This window comes from Zea mays, chromosome 2 (genome assembly GCF_902167145.1).
Source record: "Zea mays cultivar B73 chromosome 2, Zm-B73-REFERENCE-NAM-5.0, whole genome shotgun sequence".
NCBI lineage: Eukaryota > Viridiplantae > Streptophyta > Magnoliopsida > Poales > Poaceae > Zea > Zea mays.
This window is the reverse complement of record NC_050097.1, coordinates 232,329,627-232,351,420: the sequence shown is the minus strand read 5'-3', so window position 1 is coordinate 232,351,420 and position 21,794 is coordinate 232,329,627. Positions and strand designations below refer to the sequence as shown.

The following is a 21,794-nucleotide window of genomic DNA, read 5'->3' as shown; positions in this document are numbered from 1 at the left end:
GGATATCATCAATGAACACCACTACGAACTTGTCGAGGTAGTCCATGAACACACTGTTCATCAAGTACATGAAATAAGCTAGCGCATTCATCAGACCGAATGACATGACAGTGAACTCAAATAGTCCATACTTGGTGATAAATGTTGTCTTCGGTATATCCAAAGGTCGGATCCTAAGCTGATGGTAACCTGAACTTAGATCTATCTTCGAGAACACACTGGCTCCTCTCAACTGATCAAATAGATCTTCAATTCTGGGCAGGGGGTACTTGTTCTTGATAGTGAATTCATTCAAGGATCTGTAATCAATGCACATCCTCTTTGTACCATCCTTCTTCTCCACAAATAACACTGGGGCTGCCCCTCAGGCGAGGTACTTGGTCTGATGTAGCCTTTCTCTAACAACTCATCAATCTGCTTCTTGAGTTCCACCAATTCTGGTCCGGAGACTCGATAGGCTCTCTTGGAAATAGGAGCGGTGCCATGTATAAGCTCTATTGGAAATTCAACTTTCCTTTCAGGTGGCATGCCTGGTAACTCCTCAGGAAACACATTTGGGAATTCTGATACTACGTTGATAGCTTCTGATGGCTCGATTTCCTCAATATGGGCGGTGACTTGGTGATAGCTTCCTTTCCTTGGTCCAGACAAGACCAACTCCACTAACACTTCCTCTCCTAATAAGGACACTAACTTCACCGTTCTCTTGTCACAGCTAAGACTTTCTTGATATTTGGTTACCAATTCATCCCTAGGATCACATCTATAGTCGCATCCTAGTTACCCATAACTATTAGATCAGCGGGGAACTCTATCCCCCCTATTTGAACTCTTGCACTCGGGCAAAATCTATCTGTTTGGGTTATCCCACCAATTGAACTAACCCTCATAGGTGGATACATGGGTGCTACTGTTACATTGTGTGATTCTACCCATGATGCAGTCACAAAAGAATGTGTTGCTCTAGTATCAAATAACACATTTGCAGAATGGTACTCGATTGAGAACGTACCTAGTGCCACTCATGGGGTCTCTTGGACTGTGTCGGCCTCTAGGTGGTTCACCTTTCTGTATTGGGCACGAGGTTGCCCACGGTTGTTGCCTCCTTATTGCAATGCAATCTGCCTGGCAGGGGCATTAGGAGCTGGCTGCTGTTGAGCTGCTTTCTTTGGGCAATAATTCACCCAATGGCCTTGTCCCCCACAGTGGAACATACTTCGGGTGGGTCGGGCAACTCAAATGAGGAATTTCGGCCGGGAGAGGGAGTCTAGGGCGTGCTAAGGCCTAGACTAGCTACGGCAGGGTAAGGGGAACACTAGGACCAAAGCAGGGGCAAAGGGCCAGCTAATTCGGCCAGTCACCGTGCGGGTGTGGCAAGCCGGCATGGCTGAACCCCGGTTAAGCCGAATTGGCCAAGACAAAGCAGAATTGGGAGAAATCGAGCATGGGAACGGATGTCTCACCACAGGACGGAGCTCGGGGTGGCTTGGCGTGGTCTCTAGTGAGCTGAACGGTGGGCAGCGCGGCGGCGGGACTCTGGTGAAGCCGAGCGGCCAGAGCAGAGCGCGAGAGAGGGTGAGCTAGCGCGAAATGAGGCAGGGGAGCGAGTGCGGGTGCGGGTGGTGCTCAAAAAGGAGCTAGGGTGTGTGGGCAGGCGACATGGTCGGGGATCTCGGCGTGGGTGCCCGCTGGTCCACGGCAGTTCGCGGGGAAGGTGGAGCTGATAGGGCAGTCCACGGCGCGGCGAGGGAGAGCGGGTGCACGGGGAAATGGCTCAACGCGCTGACGAGACGGGCCCGCGAGGCAGAGACAGAAAGGGGGCGCGAGTGCGACTGGCGCCGACACACTGGCCCCACTGGGCAGAGGGAGGGAGAGAGGGAGAGAGAGAGAGCACGGGGGAAAGAAATCGCCGTTGACAGGTGGAGCCCACCTGTCAGGCGGTGCAGATGCGCGCGCGGCCCCGCTGGGCTGGACTGGGCTGGTTTGGGCTGAAATGGGTTTTCTCTTTTTCCAGGGAATTTCTATTGCCTTTTCTTTTTATTTTCTCTAGGGTTTTCAATTCAAATTCAAACCAAATTTCAAATTCGAATCAAACATGTGCAATCAATTCAAATAGTATTTTGGGCTCAGCATGATGCAACAATTCATGACTCACATAAGTTTTGACAAAAAAATAAATAATAAATCCCTCACTAATTAAGCTACATCTACTCAAAAGAAAAAGAGAGAGAGACTAGAGAGAGGTAAAGGGTAACTTATGAATTTGGTAGATATTTAGTTCTCTAATTGTGAACTTTGTTCTTTATTGTAGGACGATCCAACTACCAACTTTATAAACAACATATTCACATCTGATGATAGTGGCCACAACTGCAATGATCCTTAGTGGCCATAGTCTTTATTTTTAATGTTGGGACTTGTTACCACTTGTATTTCACACTTGAATGTTGATACGTATATCGCCACAATGTTAGAATGGACGAAATTTTATCGCTTGTATTGGGCTTGTTGTCGCTTTATATATTGATTGTGTGTTGATGAAATGTTGAATGTGAGAATGTGTATGTATGTTATTGTTGGCCACTCATTTTTTACTCCTAAGGGACATTAAAAACAAGGCAACACAAATGAATTAGTCTAACACTCCATCCTTTAAATAACAATTCTTAGAGATTAATTAGAGGGAGAATGTAAGGATAAATAAAAGATGACCAAAAGGTGACAGAAATTAAGTAAGTAAAGCATGAAGATAAAGTGAATTACTCATCTTGGTTGAAGATTACTTTACTCTATTTCTTATTGTCACACCCCGTCCACTACTGGACCAGCTATACTTATTCCTAACAGCCTTCTAGGGCCATAGACCATCCATACAGACCAACACGAGTCTTTCGTGCGTACTTTGTCCTCATTCGTGCGCACTCGGAAAGACTTCTCGGTCGTTCACCCATTCCAAAATTGCTCTAGGCCAAGCATACTTAATCTAGAGGTTCTTTCGAGACAGTCTTCTAAAAAAGAAGGTGCACCTTATTGGTATGAGTATTCTAAAATAGAATAAAATGGATAAAGTAAAAATTAGTCCCTAGAAACCAAACATCCCCTAGTATTTGTTTTGAACTCAGGAAGCAAAGGATCTTAATCATGTATCCAGGAATGAAGGAATCATCCATTTTCTTTTTGAAAAGCAAAGAGTAAAGAAGCAAAGCAACGCAAGGCATAATATGCTTGCTTTGGTTATTGGCGTTTCTTCCCATGCATGTAGGAGTATAAAGAAGCAAAGTAACGCAAGGCATAATATGATTGCTTTGGTCGTTCGTTTTGGATTAAAGCCGACTCTTTAAACTGATATAACTGTAATTCTTTGAGACAAAAGTACTATAGAAGCAGTAGATGTTGGTACATGCATTTTATTTTATCTATTCTGCGCACTTGTCCTTTTACTTATATATTCTCGCTCACTTTTGTTTGCAAAAAGGCTATATAAAATTATTTCTAGGTGTCCGTGTATACTTTTTCCGCATGGCTGACAAAAAACTAGGGAGACACCGCTGGTGAGGTGAACTATCCGTAGAAACTATCTATTTCAAGAGACGTGCCTTCTTACAAAACATCCTACTACTACTAAATCAATTTTTAAAGACGGCCTCTCTTGAAGAAAGCTGAACCTTAGAAACCTTTTACTTTTTCTGCATGATGAAATATGATCTATAAATCAATTTTTATAGATCGAGCTCAATTATATACTAAATCAATTTTATAGGGGTGAGCATTCGGTGCTGACGTTTTAGGACGTAATTGAGTCCTGTTTCTTCAGTAGTGCCAAGACATATATTCTTTTTCGATTAATATTATATATGTCAGATGCTAAATAAAGGAAAGGCTAGCTGATCGGATCATGATCATGCATGGGTCAGCAGGCAATAAATTAAAACAAACTAAAGGCCTAAAGAATATTGTATCTTTACCCTTTTCATTTTGAAGGCTATAAACACTTTAGTATTTCCTTCGAATTCAGGAAGCGAAGGATCTTAATCATGTGTCCATACATGAAAGAATCATCCATCTTCTTTATGAAAAGCAAAGAATAAAGAAGCAAGTAACGCAAGGTATATACTATGCTTGCTTTGGTTATGGGCATATTATGTTCCTTCCCATGCATGCATTATGGAGTATAATATCATATCACATAGCTAACTTTATATGTGTGATTGGTTACCCGCATCATCTCATCCAAGCTGATTGGATGTCTGCGCTTTCGTGCGCATGCTCCTGGGAGGGTGGTCGGCCAGATACGCAAGATTTAGGCGTATCTATGGATGCAGGTAAAATAACTTATCTTGCATCCATTCATACAGCTCACGTCTCCGGTACCTAAGTAAACAAACACAATCTTGGATAAAGTCAACGCATACGGTGGTCCAGAATAAAACGATGCGGGAAACCAATCAGACGAATCTTAAATCACTGCATGTGTTGACTTTATTTGAGATTATGTTTGGATATTTGTATGTGGAAGTCACAGCCCATATGGTTAGATGCAAAATAAGCCATTTTGATGTTATTAACCTACATCCATTTATACACTCAAAATTATCGTACCTAGCTGACCAGGTCGGCGCCAACCTGCGCATGGACACGCAGCCATCCAATGGTGTATATATATCGGCCGCGACTCTCTATATATGTTCATTTAGATGCTTGTGCCCAGCTATGCTTGTACGTCTTGGATCTGAGGCCTCGCTCAAGGTAACCACGCAAAACTTGCATCGTTGATCTCATATTATGCTGGTTCTCTTGCTGCTTCGTTCTCCAAGTTTATACAAGATCTATTAGCATGATGGTCGGTCCGTGCAGTACATAGAATGAGTCAGTCACTGACACATATACTTGCTTCGTATGCGTGTAGGAACGAACCAAGTCTGGAGTTTTCTGGTGATTGGATAAAACTTTGGCAGCTGCAAGTCTAATAATCTGAAGCTATGGACACACAAATGTCTGAGGTACATACATTTTCTTATATCTATTCTGCGCACTTGTTCTTTTAATTAACTAGATATATACATATATTAGTTTGGTTGGAAAAAAGACTATATGAAATGATTTCTGCTAGTTGCATGTGCGTTTATTCTTTTTCACACATTGCTGAGAAAGGAATGAAGAAGACTATAAAATGGGAGGTGGTTCGCCATCACTAGAAATCAGAAATTATCTTAGAGCATCTTCAAGAGATAACTTAAGCCGGGTCCTATATTCAAATATAGGAGTTAAGGTCTCAAAATAACTTCCAACAAAGTTGCTATTTTATAAATTTCCATCAAATGAATATAGCACCCGAAGTCACAGGTGTTAAATATAGCACCCTAGCCAGCGGACATATTTCTCTGCATCCAACGATTTTTCTGGCGTGGAAAGTCCTTCACGCTTCCTGGACGCAACTACCGGAGGCACCCGGAAGAAGCTTCATTCACATGACACGGAGATGGAACCGTGCCGCTAGCAGGGGCGAAGCCAGCATCTAAAAATAGGGGACCAAATTAGATTAAGGGGTTGTTAGAAACATTTTTACACTATTTACATGATAATTAGCTAAAAAAAACTAACATGTTCTATAGAATTAGGAGACCATTAGGGGGCATTGCCCCCATATGCCCTCTGTCGTTGCCCCATGCCGCTAATCTCACGGACTCAACTACCACGTGGGTTTAGGAGTTGTTGTTGGAGTTGAGAAAAAATGTTGATCCGAGTTAATTTGAATCAGGTTCAATTTAACTTTTGAGGCCCCAATTATAGAAGTTTCTTTTGGAGATGCTCTAAACGTCCTACTAAATCAATTTTTCAAAACGATATTTAAGAAAGCTCAACTTTATAAATAGGCCCGATTAAATATATATTTTCGTACAAAGCCAAATGAAGATAAATGTAATATCAATTTTTTGTAGAGGTCGATCATGTACAAAATTTACAGTAAAAAGAATCGTTTCAATATTGGACATCATTTTACGGGCATCGTTATAAGATTCAGATCCATTTTAAAATTAAGTGTCTTCCTTTTGTTTGTAGACTAGAGGTAACTTGTTAATTTAAGACGTTTGCCTATAAAATAATTCACACCTAAAGTATTATAAGTGGAGATTTTATTTCCTATCACACGTGCAGTGTGTATATATATATATATATATGGCAACGAATACTCATGCGAGGAAGAACAGGAAGAACGCAATAAAAATGCATTCACCCATGACATTTGAGTGACCTCACCACGAAGACTTATCCCTGCAAGTGCAATCAAGAACACAAGAAAGAATAGGAAGAATGCAATAAAAATGCATTGATCACGAGGTGTGGTCTCACAAACTAATGAATAGCGAGATTGTTCGATAATAGATATGATCTATGCAAAACCTAAACCCTAATGTGGCAGCGGATGTTGTTAAAATAGATGTTAGGGGTGTGCACATCCTTTGGAGGTACCTCTAATGGGCTCCAACACGATACAGGGCCCAACGGCCCAACAGACGATGTCGCAACACCAAAACGGAATCTGAGCGCTGACTTGTTTCGATGATTCCCATTGACTCTGAATGAATTTTAAGGTGGGACCAGTTGTGTTGGTTAGATAATCTTCGTATCTTTTGAACCATATCAAGTCTGTCACAATCAGAGTCTGGATGTGTCCTGGACGTCCATTTTAGTGCAGACTAGTTCTGGAACCTGAGATGGTATCGCAACCGAGTCAGACTTGATCTCCTTCCTGTTGTGGACGCCCTTGATGCTCCTCCTAGACACCTTAGCCTTTTCCAAATCCTTGATGGTTCTCTCGCCAGACTTGATCTCCTTCGTGCTCGGCCAGCATCTCGCCTCGCCGCGTGAGCATTTCTTCCCAGAATGTGAGATCCGTCTCCCGCCTGGCAAGGTCCGTCTCCCGGCTGTCCAAGGACTGCTCCTTCGCTTTAAGTTTCCCTTGGCGAGGGTGGCGTCGCTGGCCTTGCCCTTGAGCTCCTGCTGCCACTTTTGCAGCCTCTCCACATCCTTGGTCCGCTGGACCCACTGGGCTTCTAGGGTCTGGTCCAGGGCACTCAGCTTGGCTCGGAACTCTGTTGCGAGGGCCTCCCGCTGAGACATGGCCTCCTCCCTCCTGGTCACCTTCTTCTCCCTCCAGGATGCCTCTAGCTCCCTGGTGCACACCTTCTGGAGGTCCCTCTTGTACTCCTTGCGGTCCCGCTCGAGTTGGGACCGCTCGAAGAGGAACTGTCGGGACGCCGACTTGGTGCGCTCCTCCCGTTGGATGCACCAGTCGCTGAGGTGTTGGTGCTCAGCCTCTAGCGCCTCCCACTCCCGCAAGATTGCCGCCCCAGTGTCACTAAGGACCTGGTGGGCATGGGACAGCATGCGAGGGAGCGGGACTGGCGCTGCTTCTTGCTCGGCACCTGACCGGAGGCGCCGCCCGAACACCACCTCCATCTCCTCCGGAGCAGGCGGAGGGTTGGAGCTGGATGCGCCTCCTGCGTCGCCCCAGCGTCCGGAGGGGGCACGGACCCCCCAACTGGGGCCTCCTCCGTCGCTGCGACGCCGCCCGACGTTGGCGCCACTGCCGCCAGACCCCTAGCTGGGGCATGGGAAGCTGCTGGCGTTGTCTTGGCAGCAGCCAGGGGCGGATCCCTGGCACCACTCCTAGCAGATGCCTGCTGCTGAGAGCCAGACCCGTCGATGGGCCTGGAAACCGGCGGAGGAGGTGTGACCTTGGGAGCAGAGGGGGAAGAAGCCCTAAAAAACAGACGATGGGTTAAGACTTGTCGACATGACGATTAAGCTCAAAGAAGGAGGGGACACACTTACTTGGGGCCCTAGACCTTCCAGTGACCCTGGAAGCGAGATCGCCACTCTTGCTGCTGTTGTTGTTGCTGCTGCTGGTGCCCTGGGCGAGATCACCCCGAGATGGTGGTGGTGGCGGTGGGACCGATGGTGGTGGCGGTGGCGGTGGGACCGATGGTGGTGGTGGCAGCGTGACCGGAGGACTGACACACCTCTGTGCGCTGTGGGCCTGGGAGCTTGCCTCCTTGGCCCCGCCTGTGGTCCTCTGGCGCTTCTGGGGAGGCTCCAAAATGAGCGACCCATCAGCGTGACGCAGCCGGCGTCGCCTCTCCTCCTCCGACCCCCCAGAACCAACTGGGGCGGAGGCGCTGCTTTTAGCCCCTTTACCCTTGTCCAAGGGGCTGGGGACCGCGACGGGGGCGCTGGGGGCCGCACCGGCGGGCTGGGGACCTCCAGCCGGTGCATCTGAGATCCAGATCCCCCAGTGGGGGTCCCGGCCGCCGGTCTGGCGAACTGCCACGCCGCTCTCGTCGAGGGTCGGCAACGTGGCCAAGATCGCCGTCCTCAGCCCTAGGTCGTCGTAGAGCGCAGGGATGCCCTGGGGGAGGATCAGGGACTCAGGGACAAAATTTTCCCCAGTAATCCCTCCCACTAGGACTGCCAGCTCATCCCAGGACAGGTCGGTCCCCGGCCCGCGCTGGATCCAGCCGATGTCGTTCGGGCCGGTGAACCAATAACACAGGCGCGGTCTCCTGTGCAGCAGCGTGATCCGACGCTTCAGGAGGTCGCCGACCACGTGCATCGACGTCTGGCCGCCCGTGGCCAAGCCCTTGATCCTATCCAATACGGGCAGGAACTCTGGAGCCAGGGACGACTTGGTCCTCCACATCTTTCGGTCAAGCGCCGGCCCATCGCTCGGCAAGATGAGGCGGGCGTTGGCCTCAGCGCTGGCAATCACCCAGTTGCTGCGCCAGTTTTCCCACCTCGCGCCACCGAGGGTGGGGATGTAGACGATGGCTGGATCCGGCCTCGTCTGGAAGTAGTAGGCACCAATGTGGTCCCTAGTCTTCCTGGACTTGACCAGCACAAAGAAGTGGCGGAAGAGAGAAGTGCAGGGAGCCACACCTACGAACATCTCGCAGAGGTGGACGAAGATGGCCGCCTAGAGGACGGAGTGGGGCGTGAGGTGCTAAAGCTGAATCCTGAACTCCTCCAGCAGTAGCAAGAAGAAGGGCGAGATCGGCAGCGCCAACCCGCAGGAGATGTAGGAGGTGAACAACACGAACTCCCCGGTGGCGAGATCGCTGAGGGGGACAGCGCTGGCGCGGATTCTTCCAGCGAGCCCTGGCACGCTCCATCCAAGCAGGTCGCGCACCAGATTGAGCGCCTCCTCAGACTAAAAGCAGTCGGGATGGCCAAGCGAAGTCATGGCTTGTGTGGCGGCGCAGGTGTAGAGCAGAAGAGCACGAAGGCAAAGGGGTACAGAGGAGCACGAAGGCAAATGGGCGCAAGTGATTGGGAGAGAATGCAAAAGGGTACCTGCTGCACACGGGGTGAATCATTTTTCAAGGAAACCAGAGTCCTTGTTAGGGAAACCCTTCCGCGCGTCCCTTAATCATCACAGGAAATCTTGCCCGACGGACACCAAGGACCAAGGCAACCGAGTCCGTGACACGGGGGCCCGGGCCCACAAGTCATACGGTTTGTGTGCCAGACTTCGGGTGTGGAAAGAGCGAACCGCCGCATGTGCCTGTGGAGTGAACCGTCGCATGTGCTTGTAGTGCATCTCCTTGGGGCCACTGTAGAATACAAACCCAACCTATGACACGAGGGCCCAGGTCCACAAGTCATACGGTTTGTGTGCCGGACTTCAGGTGCGGAAAGAGCGAACCGCCGCGCGCGCCGGTAGTGTGCCTCCTCGGGACTGCTGCAGAAGACAGAAGGTAATTTTTTAGACCAAGGCAGCGGCAACGAGGCACCCCGCTCGTGGCCCGACGAAACCACCAGGCGTGGGGACCGTGGGTCAGTCAGCCGCGGGGACAGATATGGCAGTGGGCGTGACCGAAGGTGATTGACAGAGGGTGCGTCAGCAGACGTGCTGAAACGGCGCGCCAATCTCCAATCAGGCCATGTTGAGGCAGAGTACAAGCTCTGGCCCCACCTGCAGGCTCGCATCCTCCCCTGAGGTGGGCCCGGGGGCCACTGTCGGTACCCATAAACTAGGGTACCCCTTACTACTGTATGAAGACGCAGTACCCACGCGGCTATCTTTAGTCGCGTGACAAAAGAGCTGTGTGTGGGACCAGACCATGACTCGCCCAGCCTTGGGAGACTACTCTAGGCCAAGCAACAACACCTGACCCCACCACATGGGCGGGTCCGGGACCGCCACGTGTCCAGTGAAAGTGATATACTCCAAGGTATCAACAGTGAGTCTGGACCCCCATGGGAAAGTGCCGGACCCCTGGATATACAGTCCGGACCTCCAAGTTTGGTCTAGGACCCCCACATGTACGGACCGGACCCCCGGAATGGGATCCGGACCCCCCCCCATATGGGGTCCAGGCCGCCCACAGTAGGGTCCCAAGGTCCCAGGACAGAACACACCGGTCCTTAATCAGGACCCAGGTGGGGGTCCGGTGCCGACACGTGTCCGGACCTATCCGCATACACCCCTGCTCCTTGCTCAGGCGGAGACCCGACGCTACCACGTGGCATACGGCGTGCGACATAAGCCAACGGGCAGAACCTGGCATGACGCCTCTGGGCTACGCGCGCCTTCGCATTCACTACGGATAAGGCATATGTCTGTCCATTCCACTAACAGGTGAGAGCACCTAGAGGGGGGGTGAATAGGTGATCCTGTAAAACTTGAAACTTAATCCGCAAAACTTGATTAGGAGTTAGCACGAATAAGCCAAGTGGCTAGAGAGGAGAACTTGCACAACACGATAACCACAAAGATATCAACACAGAGATGGCACGGTGGTTTATCCCGTGGTTTGGCCAAGTCCAACACTTGCCTACTCCACGTTGTGGCGTCCCAATGGACGAGGGTTGCAATCAACCCCTTTCAAGCGGTCCAAAGACCCACTTCAATACCACGGTGTTTTGCTTTCACTTTACTATATCCCGCTTGCGAGGAATCTCCACAACTTGGAGCCTCTCGCCCTTACACTTTGAAGTTCACAAAGAAGCACGGAGTAAGGGAGGGATGAGCAACACACACAAGACACGAAATCAGAGTACCAACACGCACACAAGTCGCAACAAGAGCTCACAACACAACCCGGCGAGTTCACAACTCAAAGAGAGCTCTAATTGCTATCACAAAGAATCAAATGCGCGGAATCGAAGTCTTGGTGCTTAGGAATGCTTAGAGAATGCTTGGTGTTATCCTCCATGCGCCTAGGGGTCCCTTTTATAGCCCCAAGGCAGCTAGGAGCCGTTGAGTTCATTCCAGGAAGGCAATTCTTGCCTTCTGTCGCCTGGCGCACCGGACAGTCCGGTGCGGATCTCCTTCCTTATTTGGCGAAGCCGACCGTTGGCGCTTTGGGGCCGTTGGCGCACCGGACACTGTCCGGTGCACACCGGACAGTCCGGTGCCCCCTTCCGACCGTTGGCTCGGCCACGTGTCTCGCGCGGATCGCGCGGCCGACCGTTGGCCCGGCTGACCGTTGGCTCACCGGACAGTCCGGTGCACACCGGACAGTTCGGTGAATTATAGTCGTACGCCGTTAATCACTTCCCGAGAGCAGCAAGTTCGCCTGAGCTAGCCTGGCACACCGGACACTGTCCGGTGCACCCAGACAGAGCTGACTTTGGCAGAACAAAGCCATCTTTAATTTCAACTTGATTTTTCCTGTTTCCAGCACTTAGACACAATACATTAGTCTCTAAAACAATGTACTAAGTCTGAGAAATATACCTTTATACTTGATTTGTACTTTGTCCACCATTTAACACTTAGGCACTTGTGTTGGACACTAAATCACCAAAATACTTAGAAATGGCCCCAAGAGCACATTTCCCTTTCAATCTCCCCCTTTTTGGTGATTTATGCCAACACAACATAAAGCAAGTAGAACAAGTGCAAAATCAATCCAAATAAGAACTCAAAATTGTTTTGATTCAAATTTGGCATATATGGATCATTCTTTGCCACCACTTGGTTTGTTTTTGCAAATCAAACTTAATTTCCTATCTCTAAGTCAAACACACTAGTTGAGACATGAAGAGAGATATTTCAAGAGAAATTGATCAAAGAGTTCAAAAACTCCCCCTTTTTCCCATAATTAAGCCTTCTCCCCACAAGAGACCAACTTTTGACAAAAAGAGACAATAAGAGAATTTTGACAAACCAAAAGCTCTATTCTACTATTTTCAAAATCCTCAAGTGGTAGCTGATCCATTTCTTGCTTTGGCCTTATTTTCTCCCCCTTTGGCATCAAGCACCAAAACGGGATCAATTTTGGCCATTTAACCCCATTGCCTCACCAAAATCTTCAACTAAGAGTAAAAAGGCAATAAGAGTATAGAGATGAACTTGGAATAAGTTACTCTTTCATCGGAGTGCAGTGGAAGTCTTGCATGGTCCAAGTCCACCTTTTCCCTTTCAAACCTCCTTTGAGACTAAATTAAGCAAACTCAAGCACACAGTTAGTCTCAAAGGGTCAAGTTGTAGCACACCTCCCCCTAAGTATGTGCATCACTCGCAAATGGACTTGTGAGGTCCGGGGAGTGCTTGTACAACTTGAGCACCATAAATAAACAACAAAATCCATTAAGGAACATGATCAAGGCATATAACACATGTATGCTATAAATCAATCCAGGTTCCGCGAATCTAAGACATTTAGCTCACTATGCAGCCTGCAAAAGGTCTTCTCATCTAGAGGCTTGGTAAAGATATCGGCTAGCTGGTTCTCGGTGCTAACATGAAACACTTCGATATCTCCCTTTTGCTGGTGGTCTCTCAAAAAGTGATGCCGGATGTCTATGTGCTTTGTGCGGCTGTGTTCAACAGGATTATCCGCCATGCGGATAGCACTCTCATTATCACATAGGAGTGGGACTTTGCTCAGATTGTAGCCAAAGTCCCGGAGGGTTTGCCTCATCCAAAGTAGTTGCGCGCAACACTGTCCTGCGGCAACGTACTCGGCCTCAGCGGTGGATAGGGCAACGGAAGTTTGTTTCTTAGAACTACATGACACCAGGGACCTTCCTAAGAATTGGCACGTCCCCGATGTACTCTTCCTATCGACCTTACATCAAGCATAGTCGGAGTCTGAATATCCAATCAAGTCAAAGGTAGACCCCTTTCGATACCAGATCCCGAAGCAAGGCGTAGCGACTAAATATCTAAGAATTCGCTTCACAGCCACTAAGTGACATTCCCTTGGATCGGATTGAAATCTAGCACACATGCATACGCTAAGCATAATATCCGGTCTACTAGCACATAAATAAAGTAAAGACCCTATCATAGACCGGTATGCCTTTTGATCAACGGACTTACCTCCTTTGTTGAGGTCGGTGTGTCCGTCGGTTCCCATTGGAGTCTTTGTGGGCTTGGTGTCCTTCATCCCAAACCGCTTGATCAAGTCTTGCGTGTACTTCGTTTGGGAGATGAAGGTCCCATCCTTGAGTTGCCTCACTTGGAACCCAAGGAAATAGCTTAACTCGCCCATCATCGACATCTCAAACTTTTGAGTCATCACCCTGCTAAACTCTTCACAAGACTTTTGGTTAGTAGAACCAAATATTATGTCATCGACATAAATTTGGCACACAAAAAGATCACCATCACATGTCTTAGTAAAAAGAGTTGGATCGGCTTTCCCAACCTTGAAAGCATTAGAAATTAAAAAGTCTCTAAGGCATTCATACCATGCTCTTGGGGCTTGCTTAAGTCCATAGAGCGCCTTAGAGAGCTTACAGACGTGGTCGGGGTACCGTTCATCCTCGAACCAGGGGGTTGCTCCACATACACCTCCTCCTTGATTGGCCCGTTGAGGAAAGCGCTCTTCACATCCATTTGGAACAACCTAAAAGAATGGTAAGCGGCATATGCTAGCAAAATACGAATGGACTCTAGCCTAGCCACAAGAGCAAAAGTCTCCTCAAAGTCCAAACCTGCGACTTGGGCATAACCTTTTGCCACAAGTCGTGCCTTGTTCCTTGTCACCACCCCGTGCTCGTCTTGTTTGTTGCGGAACACCCACTTGGTTCCCACAACATTTTGCTTGGGACGAGGCACCAGTGTCCAACTTCATTTCTCTTGAAGTTGTTGAGCTCCTCCTGCATGGCCAACACCCAGTCTGGATCTAGCAAGGCCTCCTCTACCCTGAAAGGCTCAATAGAAGAGACAAAAGAGTAATGCTCACAAAAATTAACTAATCGAGACCGAGTAGTTACTTCCTTGCTAATGTCACCCAAAATCTGGTCGACAGGATGATCCCTTTGAATCATCGCTCGGACTTGAGTTGGAGGTGCCGATTGTGCTTCTTCCTCCATTACTTGATCATCTTGTGCTCCCCCTTGATCACACGCCTCTTCTTGATGAACCTGTTCATCGTCTTGAGTTGGGGGATGCACCATTGTTGAGGAAGAGGGTTGATCTTGCTCATTTTGTTCCTGTGGCCGCACATCTCCAATCGCCATGGTGCGCATTGCGGCCGTTGGAACGTCTTCTTCATCTACATCATCAAGATCAACAACTTGCTCTCTTGGAGAGCCATTAGTCTCATCAAATACAACGTCGCTAGAGACTTCACCCAAACCCGATGATTTGTTGAAGACCCTATACGCCTTTGTATTTGAGTCATAACCTAACAAAACCCTTCTACGGCTTTGGGAGCAAATTTGGAATTCCTACCCTTCTTCACTAGAATGTAGCATTTACTCCCAAAAACTCGAAAATACGAAACATTGGGTTTGTTACCGGTTAGTAGCTCATACGAAGTCTTCTTGAGAAGGCGATGAAGGTAGACCTGGTTGATGGCGTGGCAAGCCGTGTTCACGGCTTCCGACCAAAAGCGCTCGGGAGTCTTGAACTCTCCAAGCATCGTCCTCGCCATGTCTATAAGTGTCCTGTTCTTCCTCTCTACCACACCATTTTGCTGTGGTGTGTAGGGGGCAGAGAACTCGTGCTTGATTCCTTCCTCCTCAAGATACTCCTCCACTTGAAGGTTCTTGAATTCGGACCCATTGTCGCTTCTGATCTTCTTCACCTTGAGCTCAAACTCGTTTTGAGCTCTCCTTAGGAAGCGCTTGAGGATCCCTTGGGTTTCAGATTTATCCTGCAAAAAGAATACCCAAGTGAAGCGGGAAAAATCATCAACTATAACAAGACCATACTTACTCCCTCCTATGCTTAGATAGGCGACGGGTCCGAAGAGGTCCATATGAAGTAACTCCAGGGGTCTTGATGTTGTCATCACATTTTTGGCATGATGAGAGCTTCCCATCTGTTTCCCTGCTTGACAAGCTGCACAAGGTCTATCTTTTTCGAAAGTAACATTTGTTAGACCTATCACGTGTTCTCCCTTTAGAAGCTTGTGAAGGTTCTTCATCCCTACATGTGCTAAGCGGCGATGCCACAGCCAGCCCATGCTAGTCTTAGCAATTAAGCATGCATCTAGACCAGCCTCCTCTTTTGCAAAATCAACTAAATAGAGTTTGCCGTCTAATACACCCTTAAAAGCTAGTGAACCATCACTTCTTCTAAAGACAGACACATCTACATTTGTGAATAGACAATTATATCCCATATTACATAATTGACTTACAGATAACAAATTATAACTAAGCGACTCAACTAAGAATACATTAGAAATAGAGTGCTCATTTGAGATTGCAATATTGCCTAAGCCTTTAACCTTGGCTTGGTTCCCATCACCGAATATGATTGAATCTTGGGGATCCTTGTTCTTGACGTAGGAAGAGAACATCCTCTTTTCCCCCGTCATGTGGTTTGTGCATCCGCTGTCGATAATCCAGCTTGATCCCCCGGATGCATAAACCTGCAAGGCAAATTTAGGCTTGGGTCTTAGGTACCCAACTCATGTTGGGTCCTACAAGGTTAGTACAAATAGCCTTAGGGACCCAAATGCAAGTTTTATCTCCCTTGCATTTTGCCCCTAATTTTCTAGCAATTATCTTCCTATCTTTTCTACAAATAGCAAAGGAAGCATTTAAAGCATGATAAATTGTAGAAGGTTCACTTTTTGTTTTCCTAGGCACATGAACAACATTTCTTCTAGCCATGTTATTAATAACATTTCTCCTAGCTAAGTTCCTATCATGCATAATAGAGGAGCTAGAAGCAACCATGTCATGAGAATCAAAATCATTATAACTTCTATAGCCATTTCTAGAATGTCTCCTATCATGATACATGAAGGCATGGTTCTTTTGAGCACTTCTAGCCATAGGGGCCTTCCCTTTCTCCTTGGCGGAGATGGGAGCCTTATGGTTTGTTAAGTTCTTGACTTCCCTCTTGAAGCCAAGACCATCCTTAATTGAGGGGTGTCTACCAATCGTGTAGGCATCCCTTGCAAATTTTAGCTTGTCAAATTCACTCTTGCTAGTCTTAAGTTGAGCATTAAGACTAGCCAGTTCATCATTTAATTTAGAAATGCAAGCTAGGTGTTCACTACAAGCATCAACATTAAACTCTTTGCACCTATTGCAAATCATAACATGTTCTACACAAGAGTTAGATTTATTCGCTACTACTAGTTTAGCATTTAAATCATCATTAATACCTTTTAAAGTAGAGATGGTTTCATGACAAGTAGATAGTTCACAAGAAAGCATTTCATTCCTTTTAACTTCTAGAGCAAGAGAATTTTGTGCACTAACAAATTTATCATGCTCTTCATACAAAAGATCCTCTTGCTTTTCTAATAACCTATTCTTATCATTCAAGGCATCAATTAATTCATTAATTTTATCAACCTTGGTTCTATCTAGGCCTTTGAATAAACATGAATAATCTATTTCATCATCATCACTAGACTCATCCTCACTTGAAGAAGCATAAGTACTAGTATTACGAGTGCTTACCTTCTTTTCCCTTGCCATGAGGCAAGTGTGATGCTCGTTGGGGAAGAGGGATGACTTGTTGAAGGCGGTGGCGGCGAGTCCTTCGTTGTCGGAGTCGGACGAGGAGCAATCCGAATCCCACTCCTTTCCAAGATGTGCCTCGCCCTTCGCCTTCTTGTAGTTTCTTCTTCTTTTCCCACTTTCCACTCTTCTTTTCTTGGTCACTATCATTATCGGGACAATTAGCGATAAAATGACCAATCTTACCACATTTGAAGCAGGAGCGCTTCCCCTTCGTCTTGTTCTTGTTGGGGTGCTCCTTGCGACCCTTTAGCGCCGTCTTGAACCGCTTGATGATGAGGGCCATCTCTTCATCATTAAGCCCGGTCGCCTCAACTTGCGCCACCTTGCTAGGTAGTGCCTCCTTGATGCGCCTCGTCTTCTTCTTCCCATCTTTTCGTTTGTGGCCCGAGCCCGAGTCGGTAGACTTGTCATCTTTAGGCTCGTTGACGAAAGACTCCTTCTCCTTATCATTGATCACAATCCCCTTGCCCTTAGGATCCATCTCTTCGGGCGATTAGTCCCTTTCTTAAAGAGAACGGTTCTGATACCAATTGAGAGCACCTAGAGGGGGGTGAATAGGTGATCCTGTAAAACTTGAAACTTAATCCGCAAAACTTGATTAGGAGTTAGCACGAATAAGCCAAGTGGCTAGAGAGGAGAACTTGCACAACACGATAACCACAAAGATATCAACACAGAGATGGCACGGTGGTTTATCCCGTGGTTCGGCCAAGTCCAACACTTGCCTACTCCACGTTGTGGCGTCCCAATGGACGAGGGTTGCAATCAACCCCTTTCAAGCGGTCCAAAGACCCACTTGAATACCACGGTGTTTTGCTTTCACTTTACTATATCCCGCTTGCGAGGAATCTCCACAACTTGGAGCCTCTCGCCCTTACACTTTGAAGTTCACAAAGAAGCACGGAGTAAGGGAGGGATGAGCAACACACACAAGACACGAAATCAGAGTACCAACACGCACACAAGTCGCAACAAGAGCTCACAACACAACCCGGCGAGTTCACAACTCAAAGAGAGCTCTAATTGCTATCACAAAGAATCAAATGCGCGGAATCAAAGTCTTGGTGCTTAGGAATGCTTAGAGAATGCTTGGTGTTATCCTCCATGCGCCTAGGGGTCCCTTTTATAGCCCCAAGGCAGCTAGGAGCCGTTGAGTGCATTCCAGGAAGGCAATTCTTGCCTTCTGTCGCCTGGCGCACCGGACACTGTCCGGTGCGGATCTCCTTCCTTATTTGGCGAAGCCGACCGTTGGTGCTTTGGGGCCGTTGGCGCACCGGACAGCCCGGTGCCCCCTTCCGACCGTTGGCTCACCGGACAGTCCGGTGCACACCGGACAGTCCGGTGAATTATAGCCATACGCCGTTAATCACTTCCCGAGAGCAGCAAGTTCGCCTGAGCCAGCCTGGCACACCGGACACTGTCCGGTGCACCACCGGACACTGTCCGGTGCACCCAAACAGAGCTGACTTTGGCAGAACAAAGCCATCTTTAATTTCAACTTGATTTTTCCTGTTTCCAGCACTTAGACACAATACATTAGTCTCTAAAACAATGTACTAAGTCTGAGAAACATACCTTTATACTTGATTTGTACTTTGTCCACCATTTAACACTTAGGCACTTGTGTTGGACACTAAATCACCAAAATACTTAGAAATGGCCCCAAGAGCACATTTCCCTTTCAACAGGCGGCGTGCCCAGTCCACGATACGTGGGCCGCACAATTACTCGCACGTTACTATATCGAGGGCAATCACTTACCATTACTCATGCGGATTACTGTCTATCAATGTTGCATGGACTGCAGCCATCATGACTACCGCTGATTGCTCATGCGTTACTAAGGCGGAGGATCCTTGTGTACTGTCAACATTTACTATCCACATAATGTATTCCTACTATTATGCTCCTGGGCCCACATGTTTTGGCTCAGCATCCTTGTATGTGCTCCCTTAAACTATAAAAGGGAAGGCACACAGCGTGACAAGGGACAAGTTTTACACACTCTCAATACAGCTTACACACAGTGGAGGTAGGGTATTACGCTCCGGCGGCCTGAACCACTCTAATCCCTCGTGTCCTCGTGTGCTCATCCCGATCTCACCAGACAGGCAAAACGCTTAGGCCCCCTCCTCATCTTAGGATTAGGGCGGGTGCGTTCTGCCACCCGGCCGGTGGATTTCCCCACCGACAAACTCTAAACAAGACAAACTTGGTTTATGATGAGTGTTAGTGAAAACTAAAACCAAGTTGTTATGAGTAGAGGTGGAGAGGAGAAGAGAACTCTTCACTTGATTGGTCCTTAGATATGTGTATTAAACTTAGGAACAACAATGCATGTGAAATATGAGAACTCTTGGAAGATAAGAATCGCAATAAAGAAAATGCACAAGAGACACGGTGATTTTATCCAATGGTTTGGCCAATGCCTACTCCACATTGTGGTGACCTCCTTCGGTCAAGGGTTGCACTCAACCCCTCCCAAGTGATCCAAAGATCAAACTTGAGTACCATGTTGTTCTTCCTTATATCAAATCCCTCTGTGAGGAATCTCCACAAGTTGGAGTCTCTCGCGCCTTACACAAATGATCTCAATCAAAGCACAAGAGTAAGGAGGGAGTAGAAACACACACAAGAGTACAAGAGCAGCAACACCACGCACACAAGCAAAGGAGAGAACACAATAATCAAAACGAGAGAGTTTCTCTCAAGAAAATGCTCAATTCACTATAGAATGAGTTGAAGGCGTGGTTGCGTTGAATTGGAGTTTTGGTGTGCTCTTAGTATGCTTGGGGAATAGCTATATGCGCCTAGGGGGCCTTTTATAGCCCCAAGGGACCTAGGAGCCGTTGGAGCTCCATTTGGAAGGCCCTGGTTGCCTTCTGTTCGTGGGTGCACCAGACTATCCGGTACACATCGGACACTGCATAGTGCAACAGCTACGTATCCCCTGATTGACTGATTTCCTCTTCTGGGGGCACCGGACCATCTGGTGGGTAGCACCAGACTGTCCGGTGCACTAGTTGACCGTTGGCTCCGGCCGACGTGTTAACTAATCGTTAGTCGACTGGCACACCAGACTGTCCGGCACTCCGCACAGACTATCCGTGATTTATAGTCGACGAAGGCTTCTTTTTCTAAGAGTGACCCTTTCAATCGGATCGTGCACCGGACTATCAGGTGCACACCGGACTGTCAGGTGGGTGGCACCGGACCGTTCGGTGCTCTGCAGAATAGCCCAGATGCTCCTTTTTCATTTCAACTCTCTTTTGCTCCTTTTGACTTGACTTCATATAGTCCATAACACTTAGTCAAATATGGTTAGTACCTAAAATAATTGACTAAGTGTTCAAAGCTTACCTTTTTCACTTGGTACCATATGGATTTATGGTATTCCTAATTTCAAGCTTAAAATGCCTTTTCTCAATTTTATTTAACTTCATGTGCTCATTGCTCATACAAGATGATGTTAGTCTAAACCCAATGTGTTGAGCATTTAATCACCAAAACAAAATATGAATGGCCTAAGGGCACATTTCACTTTCAATCTCCCCCTTTTTGGTGATTCATTCCAACACATTAAAAGCAACCTAAAAGCATTAGCTTACTGAATTATGAGCCAACATGTGCAAATTGAGATCAAACTAAAACCAATTGAATAAGTCTAGGATTTGGTATATTTGGATCATTTGCCACCACTTGGTTTGTTTTCACAAAACAAATTCATTTTCTTACCTCTATGTCAAAACACTTTGTTTTGTAAATCAAAACATTTTTCAAGATCGATTTTGATCAAAAGCCAAAAACTCCCCCCCTTTTTCCCACAAGAGAGTAGTTTTGCAATAGGAGGGTTTTGATATAAAACAAGTACTAAGCACAATAATTTTTGAAATTCACAAGTGGTAGTTGATCCGGTTGCTTTGGCCTTTAATTTCTCCCCCTTTGGCATTAAGCACCAAAATGGAGAAACTAGCGGCTTTAAAACATCATTGCCTCACCAAAAGTTGCGAAATAAAAAGCAAGAGGGCAATGAACACCAATGACAACTTGAACAATATAACGTTTTGCGGTGGAAGCCTTGTTTTTGTTCGAGTTCATCATTTCCCTTTCCATTCACATTTGAGACTACATCAAAATCACTTAAGCAAACATATGAGTCTCAAAGGGTCAAGTTGTAACGTATCCTCCGCTAAACATATGCATCATTTGCACAAGGACTTGTGAGGTCCGAGGATGACGTTTTACAACTTGAACACCACAAGTACAGAATTAAACTTACAATTGGCATGATCAATACATAAAACATATGTGCTCTAGATCAATCCAAGTTCCACGAATCTAAGACAATTAGCTCAGTACGCAGCTTACAAAACCTTTTCTCATCTAAAGGCTTGGTAAAGATATCGGCTAGCTGGTGATCGGTGCTAATATGGCAAACATTGACATCTCTCTTTTGCTTGTGATCTCTCAAAAAGTGATGTCGGATGTCTATGTGCTTAGTGTGGATATGTTCAACGGGATTATATGCCAACCGGATTGCACTCTCATTATCACATAGGAGTGGGACTTTGCTCAAATTGTAGCCGAAGTCCCGGAGAGTTTGACTCATCCAAGGTAGTTGCGCATAACATTGTCCTGCGACAACATTCTCGGTCTCGACGGTGGATAGGGCAACGAAAGTTTGTTTCTTTGAACTCCAAGACACCAGGGATCTTCTCAAGAACTAACAAGTCCATGATGTGCTCCTCCTATCAGCTTTGCACCTAACATAGTCGGAGTCTGAGTATCCAATCAAGTCAAAGATAGACCCCTTAGGATACCAAAGCTCGATATAAGGCATGTGAACTAAA

The 21,794-nt window shown here is 47.0% G+C and overlaps 1 protein-coding gene across 2 annotated transcripts in view; it reads left to right on the top strand.

Annotated features, from left to right (window-relative positions):
- Window positions 1-4,638: 4,638 nt before the first annotated feature.
- Window positions 4,639-21,794, top strand: part of LOC103648084 (uncharacterized) — a 34,833-nt gene continuing 17,677 nt past the window's right edge. Inside the window, exons 1-2 of one of the 2 annotated variants that reach the window (XM_008672589.2) lie at window positions 4,639-4,746; window positions 4,907-5,000. In XM_008672589.2, the coding sequence (XP_008670811.1) occupies window positions 4,980-5,000 (21 nt within the window). In that variant the 5' untranslated portion in view covers window positions 4,639-4,746; window positions 4,907-4,979. The remainder of the gene's footprint in view (window positions 4,747-4,906; window positions 5,001-21,794) is intronic. The other variant, XM_020548683.2, reaches the window with a different exon arrangement.